This window comes from Fistularia commersonii, chromosome 31 (assembly GCF_037954325.1).
Source record: "Fistularia commersonii isolate RoL2024-O1a breed Wild chromosome 31, RoL_Fcom_v1.0, whole genome shotgun sequence".
Classification (NCBI taxonomy): domain Eukaryota; kingdom Metazoa; phylum Chordata; class Actinopteri; order Syngnathiformes; family Fistulariidae; genus Fistularia; species Fistularia commersonii.
Genome location: NC_141314.1, coordinates 10,034,794 through 10,061,547, shown reverse-complemented (window position 1 = coordinate 10,061,547; position 26,754 = coordinate 10,034,794). Strand labels below are relative to the sequence as shown.

At 41.8% G+C, this 26,754-nt stretch overlaps 3 protein-coding genes and 1 long non-coding RNA gene across 4 annotated transcripts; 3 read left to right on the top strand and 1 right to left on the bottom strand.

Moving 5' to 3' along the window:
- The first annotated feature begins 322 nt into the window (after nucleotides 1-322).
- Nucleotides 323-14,840, top strand: clint1a (clathrin interactor 1a). The gene is made up of 12 exons (XM_086178732.1): nucleotides 323-462; nucleotides 4,697-4,801; nucleotides 5,392-5,485; nucleotides 5,764-5,872; nucleotides 6,312-6,476; nucleotides 6,647-6,830; nucleotides 8,025-8,244; nucleotides 8,327-8,414; nucleotides 8,951-9,016; nucleotides 9,485-9,789; nucleotides 11,290-11,500; nucleotides 12,689-14,840. Exons 1-12 carry the CDS (start codon nucleotides 422-424, stop codon nucleotides 12,982-12,984), a joined length of 1,884 nt encoding a protein of 627 aa, XP_086034858.1. The 5' UTR covers nucleotides 323-421; the 3' UTR covers nucleotides 12,985-14,840.
- A 770-nt stretch (nucleotides 14,841-15,610) lies between these two features.
- On the bottom strand, nucleotides 15,611-18,453 carry lsm11 (LSM11, U7 small nuclear RNA associated). Its single transcript, XM_086178789.1, has 4 exons — nucleotides 17,912-18,453; nucleotides 17,356-17,495; nucleotides 16,948-17,031; nucleotides 15,611-16,342 (listed from the first exon to the last, which is right to left on the bottom strand). The coding sequence occupies exons 1-4, from the start codon at nucleotides 18,345-18,347 to the stop codon at nucleotides 16,010-16,012; spliced, it is 993 nt and encodes a 330-aa protein (XP_086034915.1). The 5' UTR covers nucleotides 18,348-18,453; the 3' UTR covers nucleotides 15,611-16,009.
- LOC147215865 (uncharacterized) lies at nucleotides 16,383-20,259 on the top strand. The gene is made up of 3 exons (XR_015104182.1): nucleotides 16,383-16,685; nucleotides 19,834-19,981; nucleotides 20,229-20,259. It is a non-coding gene; the product is annotated as an uncharacterized LOC147215865 (long non-coding RNA).
- Nucleotides 20,260-20,274: 15 nt separating this feature from the next.
- thg1l (tRNA-histidine guanylyltransferase 1-like) lies at nucleotides 20,275-25,636 on the top strand. Its single transcript, XM_086178790.1, has 6 exons — nucleotides 20,275-21,025; nucleotides 21,703-21,879; nucleotides 21,966-22,135; nucleotides 22,802-22,890; nucleotides 24,477-24,584; nucleotides 24,831-25,636. Exons 1-6 carry the CDS (start codon nucleotides 20,832-20,834, stop codon nucleotides 24,990-24,992), a joined length of 900 nt encoding a protein of 299 aa, XP_086034916.1. The 5' UTR covers nucleotides 20,275-20,831; the 3' UTR covers nucleotides 24,993-25,636.
- Nucleotides 25,637-26,754: the final 1,118 nt, after the last annotated feature.

Genomic DNA, 26,754 nt, shown 5'->3' with positions numbered 1-26,754 from the left:
CAATATACACAAATATAATAAACAAATATATATATATATTTATATATATATATATATATATATATATATATATATATATATATATATATATTTATTTTTATTTTTTTTTAGATAATAATAATAATTAAATAAAACGTCCACGGGAGTTTTCGTAGTTCAACAAGTTGTAGGAGGAAAAAAAAAACTACAACTCCAATTATGCTTCGCGAACACTTTGATGACGTCACAGGGAAACTTCCCGTGCGCTTCCCCCCCGTGCGCCCAGTGGTGCGTTTGCGCCTCCTGTCTTGAGAGAGGTGAAGAAGAGTTTACTTTTTATAGTACAGGGTTTGCCGTGGGTGTTCGTCTCGCGTAAATCGTTTACCGAGGCAAAAGGAAAAAAACAACAAAAAAGAGGTTATCCCCCCCCCCCAGAGCCAAGATGCTTAATATGTGGAAGGTTAGGGAGTTGGTTGACAAAGCGTGAGTATTATCCAACTTCGTTCCGCTTATTCCGTGTTCTGTTTGTGGAGTTTACCTGTTTCAAAGAGACACGTATCAGAAACTTTGACGTCACGTCACTCAAACAAGTTAGCTAGCTTGGGTGCTACTGTCGATTCACATGTCTCTCGTCTGTAAATACTACTTCATTATGTTATATTTTTGATGTGGGATAGCGGCCATCGCTTTATAACGTAATTAATCGTTTTGGTCGTTTGTTCGTCTTCTCCAACAGGTCACGCTAACTCTTAGCAACAAGCTAATTGCCTAGCCTGTCGGGCTAGGTAGCTGCTAGCCGACATGGCTCGCCAGTTAAGCTAGTTTGACAGCTTCGCGGTCGAATATTTAGCGTGGAATGTTGTTTTCGTTAATCGCTTTCGTCTATGACACACGTTGAATTGCGTTTATGCTTCATTTTTTCGTGAAAAATAGCATTTTCTTAACGATAGTTGCTGTCTCTGTAGCTTTTAGTAAAGCGTTAACGGACAACGAGTGAAACTTGACTAACTTTACGCGAGATGGATTAGACTGGAAATTGTGCGGTGTAAAGTTTTTTGTTCAGGTTGAAAAAAAAAGCCAAGATAAATAACTGCAAATGTTTACTTTTACATTGTTCAACTTGTTTGTCGATATCCCAGCGCTGAATATATTGAATTTATAAACAGAAAGTTGTATTTAACCAAAGAAAGGCGTTATTTAATATAGCCAGCAGTAATTGTTTAACCAAACACCAAAATAACAGGCAAGTGTTACTGTAGGCATTAAAATGGTTAGTAATTTCTTCCGTGTTCGATACAAAATGCAGTCCTGCAGAGTTTTTTTTTCTGCCTGTGTGACAATCAATTCTAGATTACTTTGACCAAAGAGGAGAAACAAACAGGAGGGAAGAAATGTTTTAAAAATATCAAATAGTAAATATTAAATATAACCTGTCACCCTGATTTTGGATCACCTTTGATCAACCTTTACATACTTAATCATTCACACTGATCTTGTGTAAAGAAATACTATAATTAATGGCTACGCCGAAAAGGGACGGTCCAATGTTTACTTTTGCTATGAATGGAAAGGGCTTGGTTTGCATCCACTATATATAAGTGCATTTCTTCTGAACATTTCGCGTCTCAGTATGATATTAGATGTGTGTACAGTAAATCTGTTTCAGTACTCACATATAAATTAGTACAAAGGTAATAAAGCAAACAAGAAAAGAATATAGATTCACATTTGAATCCTAATCAGTGAATGGAAATATTGTGAGCATTGGGATGGCAGTTGAAGTAAATCATGGTTGAAATAGTTCATTGATAGGCACAAGTTCAATCCCTAGATATTTGGGATATATATTTTATTACCCCTTATCAAGCTGATTAGTCACGAGATGTATTGGACAGAAATGACAAGGCAGTTGTTTGGAGGACAAATATTTTCCAAAAGATTCTCCTAAGTTCCCCTTCATTTTTTTTTTTTTTTTAAGGAAGAGGAGCAACTGCATTTTCAGGCCGTAATAGTAAACCGCCCTATACGGTATTGTAATCACCAGGTTGTACGATAAACTGATTTTATTACCGTAGCCTAATATTAAAATGGCACATGTCAAGAATAAGAGTAATAGGGTTGAGGTGCAAATTGGTGCACTGCAGTAATCAAGCAACAAAGTGTAGTTGTCTTCTGAGAAAGAAGTATCGCAACTTCCTTTTTATCTCTGTAATATCATAAACAGCAGCTAGCACTGTGCATAGATAAGGTGTTGCACCACCACACCGTTTCCTCTTATGTTCTATCAGTCGTGCGAACAAGAATCGTCGTCCTGTATGTCTAAATGAAGTATGGACAGAAAAGTTGAAAATTTTAACATCCTCTCTTAATAAAGTCTGATCCAAAACTTTGCAACAAGCTCCACAAATATTTTAGATTGTTTTCAGCCAGACAAGAATGCCCCATGGTAATGTTAAAATAATTTAGTTTGACAAAGAACACCATGTTTTCAGAGTGGAAACCATATCCTGCAGCTTAAAGTGGTAACACAATCTTTCCTCAGTGCCACAGAAGGGGTGTTCCTCTTCAGCCTACCATCAAATCAATGCTGCTCTTTCAGGCCCTGTGCATTTTGTTGCTGATGTGGCAATGGTGAGTGAGGATTGGAAGATGTGAGGATTTTGATGTTTACCTCACTTTGCTCCGCGACATGATTTGAGCCTCAGCGCACCCTGGCATAGATTCTTCAAGTGACTCGAGCTGTATTGGAGGGATGAATCCTTCTTGTTGAGAATATGATAAACAATTACTTATCTGGAGGAAAAATAACCCCCCTCCCCATAGTCTGGTAAACCCATTTGTATGTATAGTAACTCAAGGAGACTGCCAATATTTGGGGTGGAAATTCATGGCATGTTTGTGTTCTAAATTTTCAGCACGTCCAGGCTGTCATCATAATGAAAATGTTTAATACGATTAAATATAAAACCAAAACTTGGAAATAAGTGTGTTATTGAAGGCAAGACTGAAAACACTGAATATGTTTAAATGAGTACAGCAATGGCTTGCCAGTAGAAAATTAGCACAGCAGTTATTTCAGGTACAGAAAACAACTTTAAAGCATATTCTTCCCTTTTCAAACTGTTTCTCATGCTCACTGCAGGTAAAGTAATGGCTACGTCATATAAGACATTGTATCACACAGATGATTTAAAAAGGAGAAAATAATTGATACATGCACCAACAGTTTTTAAAACAATATCTTGTAATTCATCATACTCACATCTGCCTAAACGATTGGGTGTTAAATTTGTTTTCTCTCCTAAGATGATTGTCTGCATGAAGACATTTAAAAAAAAATACTGAACCAGTGGTAGCATGTTTTTGTCAAACTGAATAGATAGCTAAAACACTTGACATGGTTCTGTCTGTTCCCCTAAAACATTAAGCTTTTGTCATATACATTAAAGTAAGCATAGTGGTTTTCTTTGCTATAACGCCATATCACACAGAAAGGAATAGTTCTTTGAAAGCCGATTCGATCAGCAAATTATTTTTCCGAGGTTTCCTCAATAATATTGAGCTGCCAGCAGTGGGGGGGGGGCAACCAGCTAATCCCCCTGAGAAAAATGTTGGCACTATTCAAATATTGCTATTCAATTATATACACTGAATTTAATTAATTATGATTTTAATGAGTTTCTTTTCCTGATTGTAAACCTGTAGGGAAGTTTTGCCGTGGAGAGATAGGCCTCTTGATGTGTTGCACCCATACAATCTGTAAATATTTGAACTGTGCCCAGACCTGACGGATCAAAATGTATCCTGAGAAGAACTTGTGGTCCTTTATTTATTTCTGTCACTTACATGGTAGACGGGAATGACTGACAAAATGAAGTGAACTTTGCACAAGCAAAGGATATTGTAAGGTTGTGTGTTGAATCAGAATTTTCCCTTTCCAAGTGGTTCCTAATGTGTTTTGAGCTATTGTGCTTACATATCAAACACCAACGGTGAGCTGGGGCTCGCTACTTGACCGAATTCGACCTTTCAGCTACGTGTAAACACACTCGCAATGAGCATGTGTGGCTGGTACTTAATATAAATCATCCAGGCCACATTGATTTTAAGCATAGGCAAGTGGTCATAAATTGTACACAGAGAACAGTTTTACTCGTCTCAAATACCTTATATAACAGAGTACGTGGCTGGATGAATTTAGCAAGTTTGTAGTTTTTCCCGGCAACCCTTTATTTTATTTTTTTATGAATGTCTGCATTCTAAATCATTTTAAATTGCCTCATCCTGTGAAAATTTTCCATAGAAGTGTAAACCAGTTAATCGCTTTGAATATCACCGGGCAGGTGCTTACACAAACCACGCTGGCATTGGTTCCTGTTAGGGCCTTTTCTGCCATCAGGTATTATGTGTTTATTTTGAACAGACATTTGCATTCCCGTGTGAAGATCCTTGTTTTTGGTTTTGACTATGAGCTGGATCCAAACCCCTCATACAAGTTTAGCCTATTGTTCCATCATTCCCACTGAAGGGTGAAAGAGCAAATGTATGGGTGTGGCTGTAACAAGTATACATATCATGTATGACAGTTTAAGGGTCTTCATATTTTGAATAATGATGCTTTAAAGTAATTCTTTACTTTGCAATTATTTCATGAGGACAGGTTTTAAGAAGTACAGTCTCACATATAGAGTGTATTTTTGTATTTTTGTCACTGTAGAACCAACGTTGTGATGAACTACTCAGAGGTGGAGTCAAAAGTCAGAGAGGCCACGAATGATGACCCCTGGGGACCATCTGGACAGATAATGAGTGAAATTTCAAGGTAAAAAAAACACATCTCCTGTAATTCAAACAAAATATCAGAAATATGCTACCTTAAAGCTCGGTAACTTTGCCTTAAGAACTGTTTGCAGTATGAGAACAGATAGGGACCTGTCTGGTTTAGTCATAATTCATTTTTGGACTAATCCATATTTGACAGCTTGTTTCTGGTCACCAGAAAGTGAATAGTTTAGATGGTAATAACTGAGCATTTCTTCCTTTTTCTTCTAAAGGGAAACTAATAAATATTATTTGAAATCTCAAAATAGAAATTCTTAAGTTATTAATCAGTGAAACTGTTTCTTCATTAGTGTTTTAGCATAACACATCCGTTCAGTCATACGCTGCATGGGTCTATGAGCTGCATGTAAAACTTTGAGGCAACAGGCCTCAGGCAAAATTTGTGCTCAAATTTTTAGCAGTTCTCAAGATAGAACTGCAAGTTAAGAGTGATAGTAGCCTAATTATGCCAAGGTTACCCAACACTGGATTTTAGTTATAACCTGTAGATTATTTGGTGCAATGTCACTTGTAAATGTAACAAGTTCATTCTATTTATAATTATTGTCCTTTATGATTTTGTCTGTTTAGAGCAACCTTTATGTATGAGCAGTTCCCAGAGGTGATGAACATGCTGTGGGCTCGCATGCTGAGGGACAAGAAGAACTGGAGGAGGGTCTACAAGGTCTGTCCACATCCCATAACTATGAGCAGTAATTTCTGAGTATCAAGCAGGATGTTAAGCCTGTCTGTCACTTTTAGAACGAATACTAACAAATAAAGTCCTCGCATATTCAGCATGCAGTGTGGGAACAAAGTCTTGTACTAATAGAATCCCTGAAACCTACTGGTATTTAGATGAAGCACACTTGAAGACGTCACGATGAGTCAAATAGGATTACCAGGGACAAATCGAAATGTAATCGCCCCTTTTTAACTATCGTGTGTTGCCAATTCTTGCAGTCCCTGCTCCTGCTAGCCCATTTAATCAGGAATGGATCAGAGAGGGTTGTCACCAGTGCCAGAGAACATCTCTATGACCTGCGATCATTAGAAAGCTACCACTTTGTAGGTAAGGTCTCGCTCTGATGTTTTGGTTATGCAATCTTTTTTTCTGCACTAGGTCCATTATCACTTTGATTTTCAAGTTCTGCTTTGATTAGATGAGGTGCTCTCTAGGCAGAATGTTAATTAACAAAAGCTTCAGTGTGAGCCATAATTAAGGCCATAAGCACTGCTTATGCCACAAATCCTTAAACCACACACACACACACACACACAAACACACGCCACATACAGAAAGAATGAGAGTCCTTAACCTTTCATTAATCTTAACCATGTGTGCTGTTTATGAGCAGGAACATTTAGCATTTCCCGCATAGATTTTTCTATTTATTGTGTTTAGTCTGTGAGTGTTTGTCAAGATAATTAGACAAGGAATACCCAGAGATCATCTTTAATATTTCTATTTCACCGTATAATAGAATTTATTTCTGCATCTTTGTTCGTAGATGAGAATGGAAAAGACCAAGGGATGAATGTGCGTCAGAAGGTGAAAGAGATGGTGGAATTCATCCAGGATGATGACAGACTGAGAGAAGAAAGGAAAAAGGCAAAGAAAAACAAAGATAAATACATCGGCGTGTCATCTGATAGTATGGGATACAGAAGTTACTGTAAGTCCACACACAAGCAAGTAATCCAAAATACCTGCAACCCCTTCAAGGCAGGGAAACACATTTCAACACTGTGCATGCTACAATAAACACTTTGAATCTTGAATCTTACACTCTGTTCCCGACCTGATTCTTGCCTAATCCTTCTGCTTTCATTTCCGACCCTCCAGCTGGGGACAGGTATGACTCCAGCGAAGGCCGTGGAAGGTGGGATGATGACTGGGAGAGGAATAAAGGCCAATTCCCCTTCAGTGAGAAGCTGGGAGAAATCAGCGACAAAATCGGCAGCACCATTGACGATACCATCAGCCGGTTCAGAAAGAAGGAAAGGGATGACTCACCAGACCGGTTTAGGTAGGTGTCAATACCAACACATCCAAATTCACATCTTTGAATTAGTTTACCTCTTTGTAAAGGGAGATTCAATTGAATAATCATGTGTACTCTGTAATTATGGACGCTGTTGTTTGTTTTTCTCCATTTGCTGTTTTGTTTTTGTTGCCGTTAGTATTGTTCTATATCCGGTAGAAGTTCTGACTCAGTGGGCAATCACCAATTCACTTTCAACAGAGTGATTAATTGTAAGCGGCTTTCTTCAAGCCACTTAATCTCCAAATTACAACTTGCTTAAATGAATTAATAAACAAACATTCAACTGCACATGACACAGCAACGTCACTCGTATTTTAATAATGTTACTATCGTTGCTCACCGTGTTATCTTAAGTACAATAAGACAGTTATTTTGCTTTGTGCAGATTTTCAATTTCAGAAGTGATGGGTTTAATGAGTTCCTTGTTGATGTAAAGTACCAGAAAACAGTGTTGACACAGAAGCGGGATGGTAGACTAAAGCTGAATCTTAAAACCCTCTCCTGCAGCTGCTTTGTTGCTTTATCCTTTTGAACAGCGGAGGGCAGATGAAAAATGGGTAATATCTTATTTCAAGCAGTTAAACTCTGTGATCAAACAGCGTGAAGGGTGATCACTCACAAGTAAGATGTTGAGTATTGTTTTATGACCCTTTCAACACAATTTCCCACTTTTTTGTTTAATACAGATGTAAAAGTCTACGGCTTCCAAATAGTGTTGAGATTGAAAATTATTCTGATGTTGTTTTCAGTCACTCATGTGAATTCCGAATTGATCTACATAACATTTTCAGAAAGACACACCACATAATATTCCCTGAAAAAGAAGCTCGGAAGCTTGAAACCATCATCAACACAATAATGAGTCTCATTTGTCATACAGGACTAACGTCAGAACATTGCAGATAGTATTTACATTATAAATGCAAACAGACACAATTAGTTTGACCTTAATTAATGACAAAATCTACAGGTGTTCTCAAACAGAATTCAATTTTTTGATTGGGAATTGTCGTGTATTTACATCTAAATATCCTATCATTAAAACAATATTTAGTGATTCCTATCCCACAAGACTGGAGAAAGAATCCAGGTTTTGTCTCGCTCCCAGATAATGATATTTCCATGGAAATGTTTACTGGATTCTCAGAAAATTGTTTTCTTCCTTTTTCCCCCCAGCGACAATGATGAGGATAGAGGGCACCCATCTCACAATGGCAAATCTGGTAAAGACTTCAAAGATGATGAAGAGACTGTTACCACTAAAAGCGTCCACATAGTCCAAGCAACAGAAACCACGGCCACACGCAAAAGAGGAGGGGTCCCATCCAGGAAAGTGGACTTGGGTGCAGCAGCACAGTACACAGGAGACAGCAGCCCAGTCGCCACTACCAAACAGGTAAATATTCACAAGTACCTGATATGGGTGGAGGTCCAGTTTATGATTTGTCCTAATTTTCTCTGTGTTTTCTCTGAACTAGCCTGAGTCAGCAGCCCCTCAGCCCTCGAGTTCCGGCTTAGTTGATCTACTAATGGTGGATTCAGCACCAAGTCAGCAACCTGCCTCAGGTATGTTAGGGAGGAGAAAGCAAGATACTTCGTCAACATGTGTTTTCCAGCTTTCCTAGCTTTTAACTGACAACCATAATCAACTGTTGTGTTCATTACATTTTCCTGGTTTCAGTAGAAAGTAGAGAGTCACTTCAACTGTATCTGAGCACAAAGACAGGATGTTGATTAAAATGTCTACTTGTGCATTCTTTTTTTCTTGAGTTGTGCATGGTGTTGCAAACAAGGGCGGTGATGAGGAGATTTGACTTTGTATGCCATTCCAGTGCAAAGCTGCCTGTCCACCCTTTGCATTTTGGGTACAGCCGGGGAAGGGAATTGATGTATAGGAACTAAGTGCACCAGATGTCTTTGGAGTAGTCCCTGGTGAATGGAGAGGGTGGGAGAATTGAACATATGTTTGGTCTTCCCCTCCTCTGCCCCTTCCCCTGCTCACACTGCTACTCTTCTACCAATGAAGGAATGCTAACTATGGTAGTATAACATCTGGAACACTTGTCTGAAGTTGACATGTTTAAATCCATTTTTCATGGCAGACTTGATCGCAGGATTTGCTGACTTCTCCTCGCCCGCTGCTTCTGTCGGCCTTTCTTCAGGATCTGGTAGGTTTCACGACTCTTTTTTTTTTTTTTTTTTTTAAGTGTGTGCATGTGTGTGCTGGCTGTTGCAGCCATACTGCTAGAATATTCAAAGGGATGCTGGGAGGGAGCTCTGGCCATATGGAGCCTGCTACCTGCTCTGCATAACAAGAACAGACACACATCAACTCCTGTTATGGATGACAAGGAGACAGGGACAGAGGAAGAAGTTGGAGGGGGTAGAAGAAGTTGAGGATTCTGAAAGAGACAACGAGACAGACAGACGGACAGATAGACAGACGGAGAGAACGAAACAGGAACCAGTTCAATGAAATTTTAAAATGTGGCACTAGTGGTCAGTGAGAATATCCTCATTCAGCTGTTTCAGTCTTTGAAGGGTTCAGATTTTTAAGTGAAAGTCTCATTTTGGCAATTTTGATTTTGCACTATAACACTTCAGATGACACATAATGTCCGTCTATAACGTTGCAGCGGCTATAGGGTCCAGCAGCAACGGAGACTTTGGTGAGTGGAACGCCTTCCCTGGAGGTCAAATGCCGGCATCGGCTCAGGCTGTCGATACCAGTGGAAATGACCTTTTTGGACCCATGGCGGCAGGTCACGCCGCTGCCCCCGCCCCAGTCCCGGTGTCATCTCCAGGCTCCAGTTCTGCTTCGGCAGACCTGTTTGACTTAATGGGGCCAACTCAGTCTCTCACATCTTCCCAGAGCCTTAACATTAGCATGAGCAGCACACAGAGCATGAGCACCACAGTCCTGCCCCAGTCTATGTCACAGGTATGCGTGATCGCTCTCATGAACAAACACACACTTTTCAATAATTTAGTTATCGATATCATTTCATGACATTACATTTTCATGCAGACAATCTGTTGGGGAAAAGCTTGCTGTATAAATTGGAGCACTGATATTTGAAGTTGATACTACCTTTTTCAAATGGGTGTTGAATAGGCAGTATTGAAAGAAAAATGTTTTAAAAAGAGATGTCTTGTCATTTTTAGTGCAGAGTGGGTGAGTGAGCCGTACTTGTTCAATGTGATTGTGGCAGGTTTCAAGCTTAGATCCCTTATGTAGTGGGGTACTATTAATTCGAATCTTTTTTAACTGTACAAGCTCAAACTTTTGCATTAATAACGGGACGATGGATGTTTTTCCATCAGGCCTTATTCGGTACAATTTAATCAAACATGCGTAGATTGGAACAGATATGAGCACGGCAATTTTACTCAGGTTACACCTAAAACAGCCAGACAATGAGAGCCGGTCCCATTCTTGTTACAATACAGGTATGGTCTGTATGAAATTGATCCCAGCTGCGTTCCAACTGAACGGTATGAAGCTGCTTGGACAAAACCAGCTCCTGTAGTCAGCTGTATCGAGCATTGTCGCCTGGGGGGATGTTGTGTGCCTAGAAAATGCATGAGAAACATATCAAGAAGGTGAACATGTAGCTACTTAAAGCTCTTTTGCCTCCACCAGTCATTAATTATTTCCATAACAAATAAAAAAAAAAAAGCCAGTGTCAGTATTAATAATGATGTGGCAGCAAGTTGCCCGGGGCAACTGGCAGATTTTGGCATTCTCACTTGCTTTCATCAAATTATAGTAAGCACATTTTAATGTGCTGAAAATAAACAGTACTAGATATAATGAATTTGGTGTGTGTGTGTGTGCAGTTGTATATTTACATATATTCATTAGACTCACGATTAAATATCTACTGCTTTGCTCATGCATTTTTTTAGAGGCATGCAAATGTTTTTTTTTTTACTCTGGTAAAGTATGGATTTTTGTCACATTCAGTTTGTCTGTGCAGTCAAGACAGTCCTTATATGACTGAATACAGATGAAAAGCATGATGGTAGAGGGTTAACATGCCGCCTTGCCAGATGCTCATCTCCCCCAGAGACTGCCATCTCCTCCTGTTCCTGACACACACAATGAAAGGAATTGGGTTTGAGATCGAAATGCGCTAAAAACCCAAACAAAACCTTGTGGATGTTTACTGTGTTTCCACGTTAAAAGGTTGGTGACCTATCTAAACAAAGTGAGATACCCACCACTCCCTTTTAGTCATTCTGTTCCAAAAGAAATGTTTCCACGAGTTCAGAGCGATACGCTGGCGGTTTCAGGGTTAAGTGGGTCAGGTAAACATAGCAGCTGATATTATATCTCTTCATTGTGTGGTTTAATGAGAAGGTTTGTATGTTGTTACCTTATTACTGTGATGTCCTCACACATTGGTTTCCACTGGCTCCCTGTTTTTGTCCTCGTCAGCCCCTGCAGAACATGGCAAATCCTCTACACCCACAGCCTTCGCAGCCCCTCCAGCCTGTTCAGCAGGTCGGGGCTTCTCAGGGTGCTGCAGCCAAAGCATCCCTCCCGTCCACCTGGTCAGATCACTCTGTTAACATCAGCCTTGACTTCCTGGGCCCGGGCATGCAGGCCCCCAAGACGAGCCAGCCCAGCCTCAACACCCTCCAGCAAGGTGAGGGTTACGAGCAGGTCCCTCCTTCCACACCCAGTTTTCATTATTTGAACCCCCGTGCGGAAACCTTTTCATGCATAAAACTGGTTCCCGGTACAAAAAAAGGTTGGGGACTGCTGCTCTAAAGCTTCATGCCATTCAAATATGATATAAAGCAATCAAATATTCAAGGAAATGCCACATAAAATAGAATAGAATTGAGCCAGTTGCATATATTGGAGTTGTGTAATTACACTATCCAAACATTTTGTAATTGTGACACCCTGAGGAATTTGAAGATGTCTATTAACATTTGGTTACTCGATGACGCCACGAAGACCGAAGCAAAGAAACGCGAAAACATTACAAACTAGTTCAATTCGGTGCAAAATTTTAGCAAGGATATTTTGTTTTACTTACCTGCACTCAAAACACATTTCAACACCTTTTTCTCTTTTTTTTGCAACTGGCCTTTTTCTAATGCAGTGGAATGTACAGGAACACAAATTGAAATTCAATCAGTCTTCTTATCCACACCAGCCAAAGGTTGTAGATGATTGAAATCTGCGGATTAGCTAGGTTAGTTGTGTTGGAGGAAGCTGCATATTAAGTGAGATCTCTGGGGGGGGTGATTAGAGGGACTGAACTGTTGTTTGAATTCATGCCGTTTTAAAAACCTTTAAAACAAGTGCAGAAACACTAGTAGAAATCTTTGGCAACTGAAACAGGCTGTCACACCTGCAACAATATCCATTCCTAAACCAGATTGATTATCAATTACTTTCTTATGTTCTCGAACGGTTTCTGCAAGTAATTACAAAGGTGCAGGACAGATAGTCTGCTGGTAAATGTAGACTTTGTTCCCAATTTTCTCTTACAAAATGATGGTATAAAATGATAAACGCATTACCTTTGATTAAGCCCGTGGTGATGGAGAATTCAGGGCCTTTACTCACCACACGGCCCGGTGAGCAGCTGCTGTAGCATCAGAAATACAATAAAAGAAACACAATATCCATGAGAGCCAAACTAATATGTGATGGTACTGATTTGTCCTGGACGAGTGTAGATCATCGGGGCCATTTAAAGACACACAGGGGTCATTTAAATCAATGCAAATGTGTAGATGTTCCATTTCTGTATTAGGGTGCATTTTAAATCCAAAGCAGTCCTACTGTGATTGCTTAACTTTGTCCTTTTTCTTTCTAGGCAACCAGCCGAATCCCAGCATGCTTTCCCAAGGATTTTCCACCATGAGCCTGGGAACCACTGCTGTCAGACCACCTGTAAATCTAATGATGCACCCCGGTGCCGGGATGGGGATGGGGATGGCCCCCAACCAGGGCATGATGGGAATGGGCATGAACATGGGGATGTCACAGGGAGGTATCGCCATGGGTATGCCTGGAGGAATGGGAATGGGAATGGGAATGGGAATGAACCCTGGAATGGTCCAACAGCCCAAACACGATGCCTTTGCTGACTTTGGGAACTTTGGGAAGTGAAGGTGCTGGACAGCAAATGTTATTCGGAGGAGAGGTTCCGTATCTCTCTACATCCTTTGGTGAAGGATTGTTATGAGCTGCAAACAAAGAGTACTTGAATAATGTCGATTACCGTAATGTCAACACTCTGCAATCTCCTTATTTTTAAAATTAATTCTGTGTCGTGCAACGGATCTAAATGACTGCGTGTGTGTGTGTGTGTATGTGTGTGTGTGTGCAAGTGTGCGTGTGTGTGTTTGAACCAATGATCAGTCTGGTCTCAGGTGTTGGTCAGACAGAGACACAGTTAATTGTGTGCCTTGTTTAATTAACAGTCTATGGAGAAAGAAGTGTACTCTACCGAGAATGTCAGGGGATTCGCTTTTATAACTCCAATCAAATAAAGTCACCAGAATAGCAAAATATATATACATTATATATCAGTAGCTGCATCATTTTTTGAGATGCCTTCTCTAACTTCACTGAATGACTTTGAATAACATGATCAGCCATTTTAACTTCCTAATGTATATTTAAGAATGTCAGGTTACTTCTTATGTGTCCGCACGCTCCCTTAGGCCTGTAGATAGAAATCTACTCCTCTCAGACCATTTATGAAGAACCTACATGAAAGGCAGTGCAAATGTGAAGCGCTATCACACAGACCAAATCTGATGCGCTTTGAGACTCTTATTGAAGCACAGTGACGCCTTCCAGCGGGCCCACACACTCCGGCCCGGGCCTGTCTGTGCTCCAGTAGTCAATTGAGTGTTTAAAGTTCAATCTGTTGATTAAAATGTGGAGGTTTTCCCGTAAAAGACCATCATTTATTGTTTTTTTGTCAGTATACATTATATATAAATATATATATATCAAGAAAAGCTATAATCTATTTGCATCAAGATGAGATAATCATTAGTTAGAAAAAGCCTCGTCAAGGATTGTGGGGTTTTTAATCACAACAGAGTGCCTGAAAGCCCTTTGCCTTTCTCCCCAGTTCCCTTCGGTGAAGCAGACAGTGTGACTGAGCAGTGTTGAGGAGTGCTTCCGGCACAGAGCTTCCACCTCGTACAAATACAGTTGTACTTATGCCTCGAGCCAAGTGAACCGTCTTTGATATCAGATGCTAGTGTGTAATTATCTCACATTATCTGTTGTATGACTTCCACTCATATTGAGCTCAACATCTTTCAGCACCTCAAGCGTGGGTGCCGTCTGCGGAGATAGCATCACGCGTTTATCTGTCGTGCTTTCGCCCCTGTGACCAGTTCCTCCTCGCTCTCCATCTTGACTGCGTGTTCTGCATAATCAGGTACAGAATCTTGCGTGAATGGAAGCACTTTGACCTGTCGGGAGTGCGGTTTGCAGTCCACGCTGAACAATCCCCTCCAGTGGTGCCTATCTGATCTGTTAGATGTGCAATGGTCTGCTCTTCCAGTGTTCAAGTGCCTGGTGACGGTCTCCCCCCTGACCGTTATCATGTTGGTTGCAATGTTTATCTGGTTGACTGACTTTTTTTCCTTTCTTTTTGTGATCGCATAATTCACTGACCAGAGATGGCACTGGATTTTTTTGCCACCCCGAGAGAATTCCACCTGTGCTTTTCCCTCTTCCCAAACTGACAAGAGTAGCCTTGCATTGGAGTCTCAAACATCAAAATGACCAAAACCAGTTGCTGTTTTTCTATAATATCAGTAGATTGTTTGATGCATTTTGTTTTCTACTTCTATTTTGAGCTTCTGTATGGTGGGATTGTTACTGTTAACACTAGGATATGCAAATGCCAGAATAATCATTTTGCATTATTTCCATTTTGATTTAATTTACACATCAAGATTCTTTATCTACAACATTAAACAGTTGATTGAAATTTCTTAATGGTGTGTGTTATTTGGTGTGTTGTGTCATTAGCCCCGTTCAAAATCGCTTTGAGCAGCAAAAGCGCTGCCATTTGACTCGGCTTTGAAATTACTTTAAGTTTCTTGACTTGGATTTATTAAACAAAGGCCTTTTATAACAACATTGAAATCAAACTAATAAGGCTGCACCTTGTATTAGCTGCTGTGCTTAATATTCTTAAATGTGCATCGCTGTTGACTTGTTTCATACAGCTGCAAGTGCTCTGTTTAATCTAAATGTGACTTTGCCACCGTTCTTCTGTCATCTAAGTTAACTGGAACAAACCACTTCTCACACACACCTTACATTAAACAATTGACCCCATTTTCGCTCTCTGGAGAGGAACAGTGGAGTGTGCTCACTAATATTCTGATGCATTAATGTAATAGTATGGTTTGAACACAGCTCTGCTATTGACCAGAGGCTTTCTTATTTAGGACACGCACGCAAACACACATTCATATATAAAACAAAAAGCAGGTCAGTTAAACCGTCTGCCGTCGACGGGTAAAATTGAAACCAAGATGCCGCAACTTTAACTCGAGTCCGGTGAAGAATGCAGAAATTAAACAATCAGTCTGTGACACTCATCATCCAAAAGTAATCTGCCATTTAAAAAGAAGAAAAGCATCTTTACAACTTCCATGAGATGCAGTAAATTGTGCTTTTATGGGTAATGTGCCCATTAAAGAGTAAAAGCAATCTGAAACGTCAAGACAAATGACAGCTTTTGAGTGCCATCTGCAATCTCTAGCTTCACAAACTCAATAATTCATAATGCATTTATGAAGTCCGCTGAGACTGCGCTGTCATTCCTGTTCAAACTAACCAGAAAAGCAACATAAAGGGACAAGCTCTGGGGACGACAGCCGCCGCCGCCTCGCAGCAGGCACTTGGGCTGTGCTGCCACCTTCTGGGAGAGAACCAAAACATTGGCGGTTCCTGAGAAAAATCTGATTGTCTGGGCTGCAAGGAAATCAACACAATAACATTTACGGAAAGATTTTATTCCTCAATAGAGGATGAGCAGAATTAAAACGTTCATATCAATGTGATACAACAATCCTGTCTTTCCCTCACTAACACTGGTGTCCGGCAGTTCTTTTACAGATTTCACATGGAGAACTCTGGTGGCCGTCCAGAACCGTCAGAGTGGCTGTGGGTTGACCAGGATAATATTCTCACCGCGGATGAAGAGTTGGCGGATATGGCGAGTGCGGACCTTGCTGTACGCCCTGCTGTCTTTTTGCTGACATTCCTCTTTTTCCCGCTGCTTCCCCGCTACTTCGTGCTTGCCCTGTTTTGCTGCCACGTTGTCGGACCGCTCAGACTCGGGTTTCCTGTCCCCGGTTTTCCCCGTAGGCCGAGCGCATTGGCTTTGTGTGGAGACTTTTTGGTCTCCGTGCAGCTGCTTGGTTGCTTCTCCCTGGTTGGTGTCCGATACGCCCGAGCTCTCCTGCAGCTTCAGCTTCTCGAACAGCTGCGCAAAGATTCCAGCCGCATTAGTGAAAACGCAACAAGGACCCAAACAAATAACTCCCTCATAAACTGGAAAACTTGAAATCATTGCAATATCAACATGGAATTATTTGTATTTTGCAGTCACTTTTAGGGTTTGCCATTCCAGTCCTTTCAAAGCAGCTATGCGACATTACACGTGTACTCTTAACATTAGCAACTGTCATTTTAAAAGTATTAAATGTCAGTAAATTAATATTCTTCTTTTCATCTGCTTCCAGTTAACGTGAGACTTATTAAAAAGACAACACGCGGACTGCTCCTCTGGCTGCGGAGAAAAGGGAAGAGCATCTCGACAAAACTGGGTGACAGTCATTATCAATATTTCTGACACCGGATTAGTTTGTTTTTAATAATGCGGGGAGCGGTGGAACCGGGCAGACGGCGGCGGTGACTTATTACATGGGGAGCTGCGTGCAACACGCAGAGCAACTCCTCCGCAAGGGGACCGACACGGGCAGCATGAAATCAAATCACGGCATATGAAAGGCGGGTTTGTGACGGACCAACAGTAATAATCCCATTGACAATGTATCAAGACACAGTTTAATCAAACGTTGCCCGTACCCGGGATATGGTGAGAGGCTTCTCGTGGTAGAACGCCTCGCCGAGAAGGGGCTGTCTGTACGTCTCGTCCACATCCACCATTGCCTGATGGGAGAGCGGAGAGGGGATTAGGAGATGTTTTGTTGCTCCCTTACGTTTTTACTCTTGATATAAAGAGGACAGGCGCTGCATAGGCCTTTCACTCGTAGATCTGCAACGCTGCTGTACTGATAAGGTCACGCAGGCCTGGAAAGACAGTTATGGCCCGTCAGCAAACCGGCTGTGTTCACATTTCCCTGACAGGTTTCGTGAGTCCGTTTTATGTGGATGTTGATTTAAAACTCATGATAGCACTCAACTAAACGATCTCAAAAGATACATTTCTCAATCATTCATTGTCACAGTCCTTTTTGGAGATCAGGAGCTCACCATGTTCCAGAACTTGTCGAAAGCCACGACGAAGCCCGTACACACACCCCTCAGTCCCTTAAAGGTTCTGATGTGAACTTTGACCCTTATCCTCTCCTCCACACAGCGGTAGAGCTCTCCCAAAGGACTGCCTTTGCTCACTGCAGACAGAAAAAAAAAGTCAGGCATCAGCTCAGCACAGCCTTTCAATGATTTAAAGGAACGATAGCTGGTTTGAACTTGAAACATATGTGAGCCCTGTTGCAATCTACGTAAACCCTACCAACTGGAAGTTAGAAATCTCAAGCACTCTTCCTGGGTGATCAGACATGCCGAATCCATACAATTTAAAACATTTTGTAATTGCTCTTCTGACCAGCAGCTGCAAGAAGATTAAAACCACAGCTTGTCGATGCTCCTACTAATTAAAACTAGTCGATTATCCTCTCTGTGTGCCGACACTGTGACAGAGGATAATCCTGAAACGTGGTTGTGCTTTTGTGGAAGAGGAGAAACAAGTTTTTTCAGAGTGAATATGGACTGGAGGGAGAGCAGGGGCTGCAGGGTCTGAACCTACGGGCCATCCTGGTCAGGACATTTTTGTGCGTCCTTTCCCTCCTCGGCCGCGGGGTGGCGCTGTTTCCCTCCTCCTCCTCTGACTCCGGCTTCTTCACCACGAGTCTCTTGAGCCTCTCTATCCGCTCCGGGTCCGCCGCTCCCTTCATCGCCTTCTGTCGCCGCCTCTCCACGTTCTCGGGCTTCGCCCGGCCGCGGCCGCCCTTCAGGAAGCCCTCGTACTCCGCGACGTTGTTGAAGCACTTGATATTGGGGAAGGGGATGGACACTGTGGGGGAGTAAAGGGCCAGTAGCGGGTCGAACCTCTCGGAGCAGACGTCGGTTCTGGCGGCGGCGTCGTCGTCAGTGTCTGCGTCCGCCCCGGGCGGCGGAGGCGATGGCGGTGGACGACAAGTCGCGTCTTTACCGTCCTTTCGCTCCCTCTCCTTCTCCTCCATTGTTTCGACCAACCCGGTGAAACTTTTGTTTCGGTCTCGAAGAACCCGTACGGAAGTTACTTGTATGAGTGTATCAGCCGAACATGGACAACAGCTAACCACCCGTTCATAGCATGCTAGCAATGAGATGGATGTACTGTTTAACCAATCAGCACTCGACTCACTGAAAGGCGAGCTTGCCTTTTCCTATTAAATAACCAATCACAGGCGTCGGGATAGCCTTCGGGTCGGGTCTACTGTTCACCAATCAACCAATCAGCTTCTTCGAAAGGGGTTACTTTCACTTGTATTTTATTTCTTCTTATCACGGTCTGCTCAGCGTGAAAGTAAACAAATGTGACCTCTGACCTCTGAAAGACCCAAATATGAGTGAGCAGCAGAGAAGTGAACCGCACCACTCAGTGGAACAAATGATTCTGGAATAGTTGCTGCGGTAATGGAGCTCTCTGTTTGAGCAATTCCAACGTAATGGTTTTTAGCATTCAATTTGAAAGTGAATGAATGAACCACTTTATTAATGTATGTATAATGTAATAACGGGTCAGACATCATGTAATTTTCATAAACCTCCACACGATGTCGCTGTGGTACAAATAACACAAAGGCCTTGAACGTTACTGTGAAATTATCATTCCTGTAGGAGGGAAAAGACGAAAAAAACATATCGATAGTATCATTACGTTACACATTAAAATGTAAAAAAAAAAATTACAAGTTTTTTAATCTAACAATTCTGACCACAATAAGGTTGCTATTGATGTGAGAAGAAAAGTTAAGTATACCTTGGCTTTTGTAAATGTCTTTCTTGTCAAAATCTTCTTTCTCGTAGCAACTGGACTTGATTTTCTTCCCTTTTAGACGTTTCAAGGGAAGAAAATCAATAATCAACCATCACCTGGATAAATGGCAACCTCCACAGATGTCTTGAATTGCATTCATGATTTATTCATTCATCATCTATATTGCTTATCCTGCAGTCAGGGTTACAGGGAGGTTGGAGCCTATCCCAGCTGTTCTTCAGCGATAGCTGGAGTTCGCCAGTCACCAGTTCATCGCAGGGCCCCACATACGGTGGGGAAAAAGTATTTAGTCAGCCTCAAAACATCACTGCTCTAGAGGAGATCTGCATGGAGGAATGAGTCAAAATACCAGCAACAGTGTGGGAAAACCTCGTGAAGACTTACAGAAACATTTGATCTCTGTTATTGCCAACAAAGCGTATATAAGAAAATATTGAGATTAACCTTTGTTCTTGACAAAATACTTATTTTCCACCATAATTTGCTAATAAGATCTTTAAAAATCAGACTATGTCATTTTCTGGATTTTTTTTCACATTCTGTGTCTCATAGTTGAAGTGTACCTATGGTGAAAATGACAGGCCTCTATCACCTTTTTAAGTGGGAGAACTTGCACATTGGTGGCTGACTAAATACTTTTTTGCCCCACTGTATAGATACACACCCATTTACCCTGTCATTCACAGGTTGGACAATTTAGGGCCTCCAATGAACCTCCTGCATCTGGAGGAAAACCCATGCAGATACTGGAGGAACATAAAGACACAGAAATCCAACCAGGAACCTTCTTGCTGTGAGACAGAAGTGCTGACCCCAGTGCCACACAGTTTTTAGGTTTGATTTGTCATTTATTTATTTATTCAATCCCATGCAGATGTGTAGCATTTTAGCACAATTTTTTGTCATTAATTGCAAAGATTTAAATGGTTTTATGTCCCATTACAGGTACTTTCATTTCTTTATTTTCAACACATTACCTATAATAGTTGTAAAAAAAACTGTATGTAATTTTGACATACACTGACAAAACGTAGTTTACTACAAGTAACACAATGTTTCACTGCCAAATGTGTTTACACAGCTATTTTCAGGGAAGGGGCAGTGGAGAGTGGGACCCTCACTCACCGTGATGTATCCATCCACTCACCGTGATGTATGTAACATTTACTTTATTATTTATTTTGTTATTTATTCACTTGATGCTTTTTTTAGAATAAATTAAAAAAAATCTCTGTTAAGTCGAATGTAGTGTAACGTGTAGCCCGGAACCTTTGACATTGACGGTTGTTTGTATCAGTACGAGTTTAGTGACGGAACAGCCACGCCGGAACACACACACGGCGACCACCGGCTGAATGAATGGGACAATCAAGCGTAAACTTTAAATTCTATTCTAATTATATTTTATACACCCTTTGCAACGAGTTTGCTAGTTAACAAAAACTGTTTTTGCGTCTTTTTTATAAAGTATCCATTTGGACAGATCCGCTACACGCAACTAGCGCTACAAATAGCTGGAATTCACATGTAACGTTGCTTTTTCGCTCTGTTGATTTGACAGATTCAGAAAAAGAAAAGTCATTTTGCGACGTTTTTCGAAAAAACACGCTGTGACTAAAACATGAGCGAGCATCAGTCGTCGTTGTTGTTGTTGTTGTTGTTATTGTGATCCTGGTGGAGCCTCATGCTGATCCGAGAGCCGAGCAGGTTCCGAGGAGTTTGCCGCTCCTGTGTTTTCAAGCCGCTGCTCCGTTTGTTTTCCTGCTCTGTAAACATGGCAAAAAGCAAGTTCGAGTACGTCCGCAATTTTGAAACCGACGACACCTGTCTCAGAAACTGCTACATCGTGGTGAGGCTGGATGGACGCAACTTTCACAGGTAAGTTCACCGTTTTGGCTGGACAGGTCGGCGAGTAGATGTTCCGAGCGCAGAGGAGAGATGTCATTTCAGATAAGATAAGATAATACTTTTTTGATCCCCATCGGGGAAAGTCGTTTGTCACAGCAGGGCAGCAATAATAATATCAATAAATATGAAAATAAATATCAATGGAAGAGACAAGTGACAACAACAGGAAGGATAAAAATAGATAACTGTTATTTTTTATCCTAGTTATGTTTTTGTACTTAAGACCTTAAAACACTTTATAGCCTTGACTTTGACACTTTATAGTTTTATTTGTATTTGTATGCAATTTCCGACATTATTTATTATTTTTATGTTTAGTTGAAACTCTGGCCCAACAATTTCCTTTGGAATAAATAAAGTTGTTCTTGTTCTTATTCTCCTGTCTATTTTTATCCTTGTTGTTGTTGTCGTCACATGTTTCTTCTATTTATATGTCTCTTCTGTAAATATTTATATGTATTGATATTGTTATTGCTGCGCTGCTGTGACAATTGAATCTTGTCTTAGAATGACAACAACAACAAGGATAAAATTGGGGTAGCCAAAATGACAACTAGGATACAAATATATAACAGAATAAAAACAACAGCAAGGGTAAAAATAGAAAACCAAATGAGGACAACAATGACACCAATTTTCTGCATCAGGTTTGCAGAGCAGCACAAGTTCACAAAGCCCAATGACGACAGAGCCCTCGGACTGATGACCCGGAGTGCCAGATCCGTCATGGAAGAGCTGGAGGACATTATTGTTGCATACGGTCAAAGTGATGAGTTCAGTTTTGTTTTCAAAAGGACCTCCACCTGGTTCAAAAGGAGAGCGAGGTACTGACGCTTTGAAATCTTCTATTTTGTTCTTGGCGTCTTTTTACGTGTCTCACCTTCTTCCCTCGTTCTGCTCCCTTGGACAGTAAGCTGATGACCCACGTGGCCTCGCAGTTCTCGTCGTCATATGTGTTTTTCTGGAAGGAATTCTTCGGCGAGCAGCCGCTCCTTTACCCCCCAGGCTTCGATGGACGCGTGGTCCTCTATCCCAGCAACCGCAACCTCAGGGACTATCTCAGCTGGCGGCAGACAGATTGTAAGTAGAACTAGGTCAGGGGTCGGCAACGCGTGGCTTTCTGATCCCTCTCATACGGCTCCCTGTGGCTTTTGAAAATAAGAAATTAGTATTTAATTAAAATGTATTTTATTGCAGTTTGTTCATTTTTAAAATGTAATTTTAAATTTAAAGATTATGGCGAACGTGTCACATCGGAATAAAAGTTGTTAAGATATTTTTGTCGCTCTTAATATCGCGTCTGTTATGACAGCACGCAGCGAGAGGACGGCATTTTTGTTTGCTGCCGATGGATCATTTAAGTTCAGCTTTTTTTTTTTTTTATTTCATAAATACAAGAAGGACTCAAATAGACATTGAGTATTTTTCTTCGAAGTAACCTTCAACACAACGTGTTCTTTTCAGAGTTTAAAATGTTTTTTTGCAAGTAGAAATGTCATTTCGTTTTCTCCGCAGTTGTTCATTGATTTAAAAAAAAAAGCAAGACATATGTTGTTTATTCATAGCATAAAAGTAAAAAAAATAGCATTATACACTGTTGATTTATTTAAAATTTCAAAAGAGTTGTGTGGCTCTTGGAGGAGAAACAGGTCCAAATGGCTCTTTGAGTGGTAAAGATTGTCGACCCCTGAACTAGAACATCTCGATAAAGTTTTCGGACTCGACTGATGCTGCTGCCCGTTTCAGGTCACATCAATAACTTGTACAACACGGTGTTTTGGACGCTGGTACAGAGAGGAGGACTCACCACTAAGCAGGCGGAGGACCGTTTGAAGGTAAACAACCAGCTCATTGCACAGCGAGGAAAATGTTTAAACCGATAAATCCGCCGATTTCTAGAATCAGCAATTTTGAGGTCCTGGCTGCTTTTATTATCCCACAATGTGGAAACTTCAAAATGAGATTGTTCGCCCCTGTGAAGCAAGGTTGGATCAGTCAGCCCATTATTTGTGTGTGGTGACCAGGGGACTTTCTCACATTTGCTTGCAGAGTGTGTATTCCATGCAGTGACGTGCAGTCAGGGGAGGCAGGAGAGGCCGTGCCTCACGTGCCAATCTTGGATAGGAAAAAAAAGTTTAAAAAAAATATTCAAATGGTTATATTTCTCAGTGATTTGCACTATATAGTTATTTTTCATTGAACTGTTTTATTCAAAATTGCTGGATTTTCACATTTACTGACATGCTCTGCACTAAGACCGTATTGCTGTCTCTGTATGTCGCTATTGAAATGTTGAAACACTTTTGCTATATTAACTACATTTCCAATGTAGTGTTTTTTTTGTCAACAACTGTATGTGTGTTACTAGTTTCTTGTGCTGAGCGATCATAAAACGGCCACGAAGAGCCACTTTTTGTGAGGCGCGCAGTTCTCCTGCCTCATGGTAGGGGGCGCTCGTGATTCCAGGGATTCTTCTTGCGACTCCTCGGCTGCTGAGTACAGCGACAGCAAGCGAGAGTTAGCAAGTCAAGACCAGCCATCCATTTATTTTTTCCTCTCCTCACTTTCAAAATGGAGGATGACATATCCAAACTTGGACAATTTTCTAAATTGGACTTTCAGGGACGACCAATTGCCAGAGCTAAAGGGTTTGCTGCAGACTACGGGACAGAAGACTCGCTCTTTTCGTGGTGTACACGAAAAAAACAATTTTCTGCTTTTCCTGCCTTCTTTCAACAGCGCTGGTGACTTACCAGCGCTGAACCTCAGCGGACGTCACTGATTCTATGTGTACTGTCACCGGAGAGAATCCAAATTGGGCTGCAGTACCTCCAAGTGAGCAGCAGGGGTGACGTCTACCTCATAAAACATCGCCATTTATGGGAGCAGCCTCAGACCGTCACAGCTGCTTCATTCTTCAGCGGGATATTCGGGGAAACCTAGATGGAGTGATGACAACTGATGAGTTGTGCGGATGATAATAAAAATAATAATGAATTTATTTATAGAGCTCCTTCCATCTAAGAGCTGTACAAGTGATAGGAATAGGATGCAGACCTACTGTCACTTTAGTTACTCCTGAAGTAAGGGACTCAAAGGGGTTGGAGGCTTTCAATGTACCCCCTGCATGATTTTGGCCCCTGGGAGGAAACCGGAGAACCTGCAGGAACCCCACGCAGACGCGGGGAGAATGTGGAGACTCCACACAGAAAGGCCTCTCTGACCAGAAACCTCTTGCTGTAAGGCAGAAGTGGTCCACGCCGCTCTTCGCTCAACACTAATTGTAAAAACAAACCATCCTCAAAGCAGATTTCCCATTTAAAAATAATCATAGATTTATTTACAATTCAAGCTTTGAGTTAGATGCATCACAGAAGACGGTGGTTTGGTGCTTAACAGCAACACTTGTGTTCCTTCTCAGGGAACGCTGGCCTCCGACAAAAACGAGATCCTTTTCTCCGAGTTCGACATCAACTACAACAACGAATCCGCCGTCCACAGGAAAGGCACCACACTCATCTGGGAGAAGGTCAGCTGTTCGAAGGGTTTGAGAAGCACCACAATAACCGAGTTACTTTTATATCCTTCCGCTACATTCATGTCCAGTCCGTAAACATGTAATAATTTGCGCGTTCGGGTGGAGAAAGATGTTTATTTCCTCAACTTCAACCTCAGTATCTCGATCTCCCGTCCCGACATGGTCAACGTGGATCTTTCGCTTTTAATCAAGCTAGTTTTTGGTTCTGTTTTTTTTTTTTTTTTTTTTTTTTTTCAGCAAGAAGAAACTGTTACCAAACAGCTAAAGTTGCCAAATGAAGAGGAGAAGACGGCGGCTGTGACCCGCAGCAGGAGGGCGGTGACGCCCCACCACTGCGACATCATCGGAGAACGCTTCTGGGAGGAACACCGGGACGTCCTGGAAGACGACGACTGCTAGCCGTTAGCGGCGACTCCTCGGAGAGATGCTCTTTGATTGAAACATTTTTTCCCACGGAGACTTGTCCCCTTCAGTCGCCCGAGCTGTCACGTCCGGCGGAACTTCCTCGACGCATCGGACGTTTGTCATCATGTTCTCTCTTGAAGATATATATCACACTGAGGTGGACATCTGCTCTCTAACCGACGGCTCCCATCAAGGTTCACGCTGACACCATACACGCAACAAGCAATCTGGGCATTTTCAAATCTTAACTTTGCAGAGCAACTCTGACCAAATGTCATCTAACAAGAGCGCAACCAGGCAGTGATTGTAAAAACATTCTTTTAAAAGATTAAAAGTATCAGAGTAGAACTGCTCTCTCCACGGGCAGCTGCTGTAAGAATCAAACAGAATACGGGACGTTCATGTAAAATGCGGAGATACGTTTTCCTCCCCGTCCAGGTCAGGACCCTGCGGCCGGGAAGATTTGTTACAGCTCCATCATTTGCATTTGTGTGAAATCCCCTAAAAAGTAATGAACATTCAAGCCCCGCAGTGATCCTTTGGACATGCAGGATCATATTTCGAGTCATGCTGATGGAAAAATCGAGTGTGCCGCATTGATTACATTTGAGTATTGATCATAAATATGGATTTATTTATCCGTTCAGACTGATTTATGTGTTCCTCCTCCAGTCAACCTTTCCTCTGGCTCCTCCTCAGCAGTACCGGCTTTATCATTCGACGGCTGACATTTAGAAAACCTCGTCAGTCCTGCGGGGGAAACCTCTCCGTCTTCTCCCGCAGGTTTTTCTTTCTTTATTTTATTTTTTTTTATTTTAAACTCATTTATTTAAAATCCGCCGACGTCTGCTGACTTTCTGGAAAGAAAGGCAGAAACCGAAGCCTTCTGGCAGCGACGCGCAGGCCCTGTCGCGAAGCCAGGGCACCATTTAGAGACGTGAATGGACTCTCGGTCCCGCTCCGTCATCAGAGCTAAGAATACCTCGCGCACTCGCCGCGCTCTCTATCCCTCCGACATGTGCTCTGCGGCATATTTATCCAAACGACCGGCTCAGTATGAATGGCTGGGGGAGCCTGCAGAGGCAGAAGGAGAAGCGTACTGTATTTTGTTACTGTAGTACTGTAGGCCGGGTTACCGCTGCGTATTAGGGCTGTATTTTTAGTGTGGTGACCTTGTGAAAGCACGCCGCTACTCTTGACCTGTATCTAATTACAGGTATTACACATTTCTCCCCAGGTTCATTCAGAGGTATCCCAACCCACCACCAGATTACTTTACATGCTGCTGGAATGCAGTGTTACATGTATGAATATATGAACTTGTGATTGTTTTTTGTTTTTTTTTTCCAAAGGATAGAAAACAGCTGTGGGCTCAACGCCAAAGTCAGCGGCACTTGTGACCCGCCGCTTTCGAGACAGCGGGCGTTTACGTGAACGGCGACGGGTCGGGACACGTCAGGAATTTGCAGCCCACCCCTTGAAGTGGTAGTTTACTCGCGGATCCAAATTCGGATGTTGTTGCCGGGTTCTTCGGCCGTGTTTCACGGCGGAGTCAAACCCAACGCGCTGCCTCCAGAAGGAACGGAAGCAAGCGTAATGCGCTCTGCGTAAGTTCCTGGAGGAAATGTCTCAAGCCTGCGCAAAGTCTGGTGAAATATCCCAAGAGTTGCACTTGCAGAGTGTGGTGCAGAAAACTATACATTGAATTCTTCTTCATTTAAGGTGCAAAGTGGACAGCGGTTAGAGAAGAGCCGGG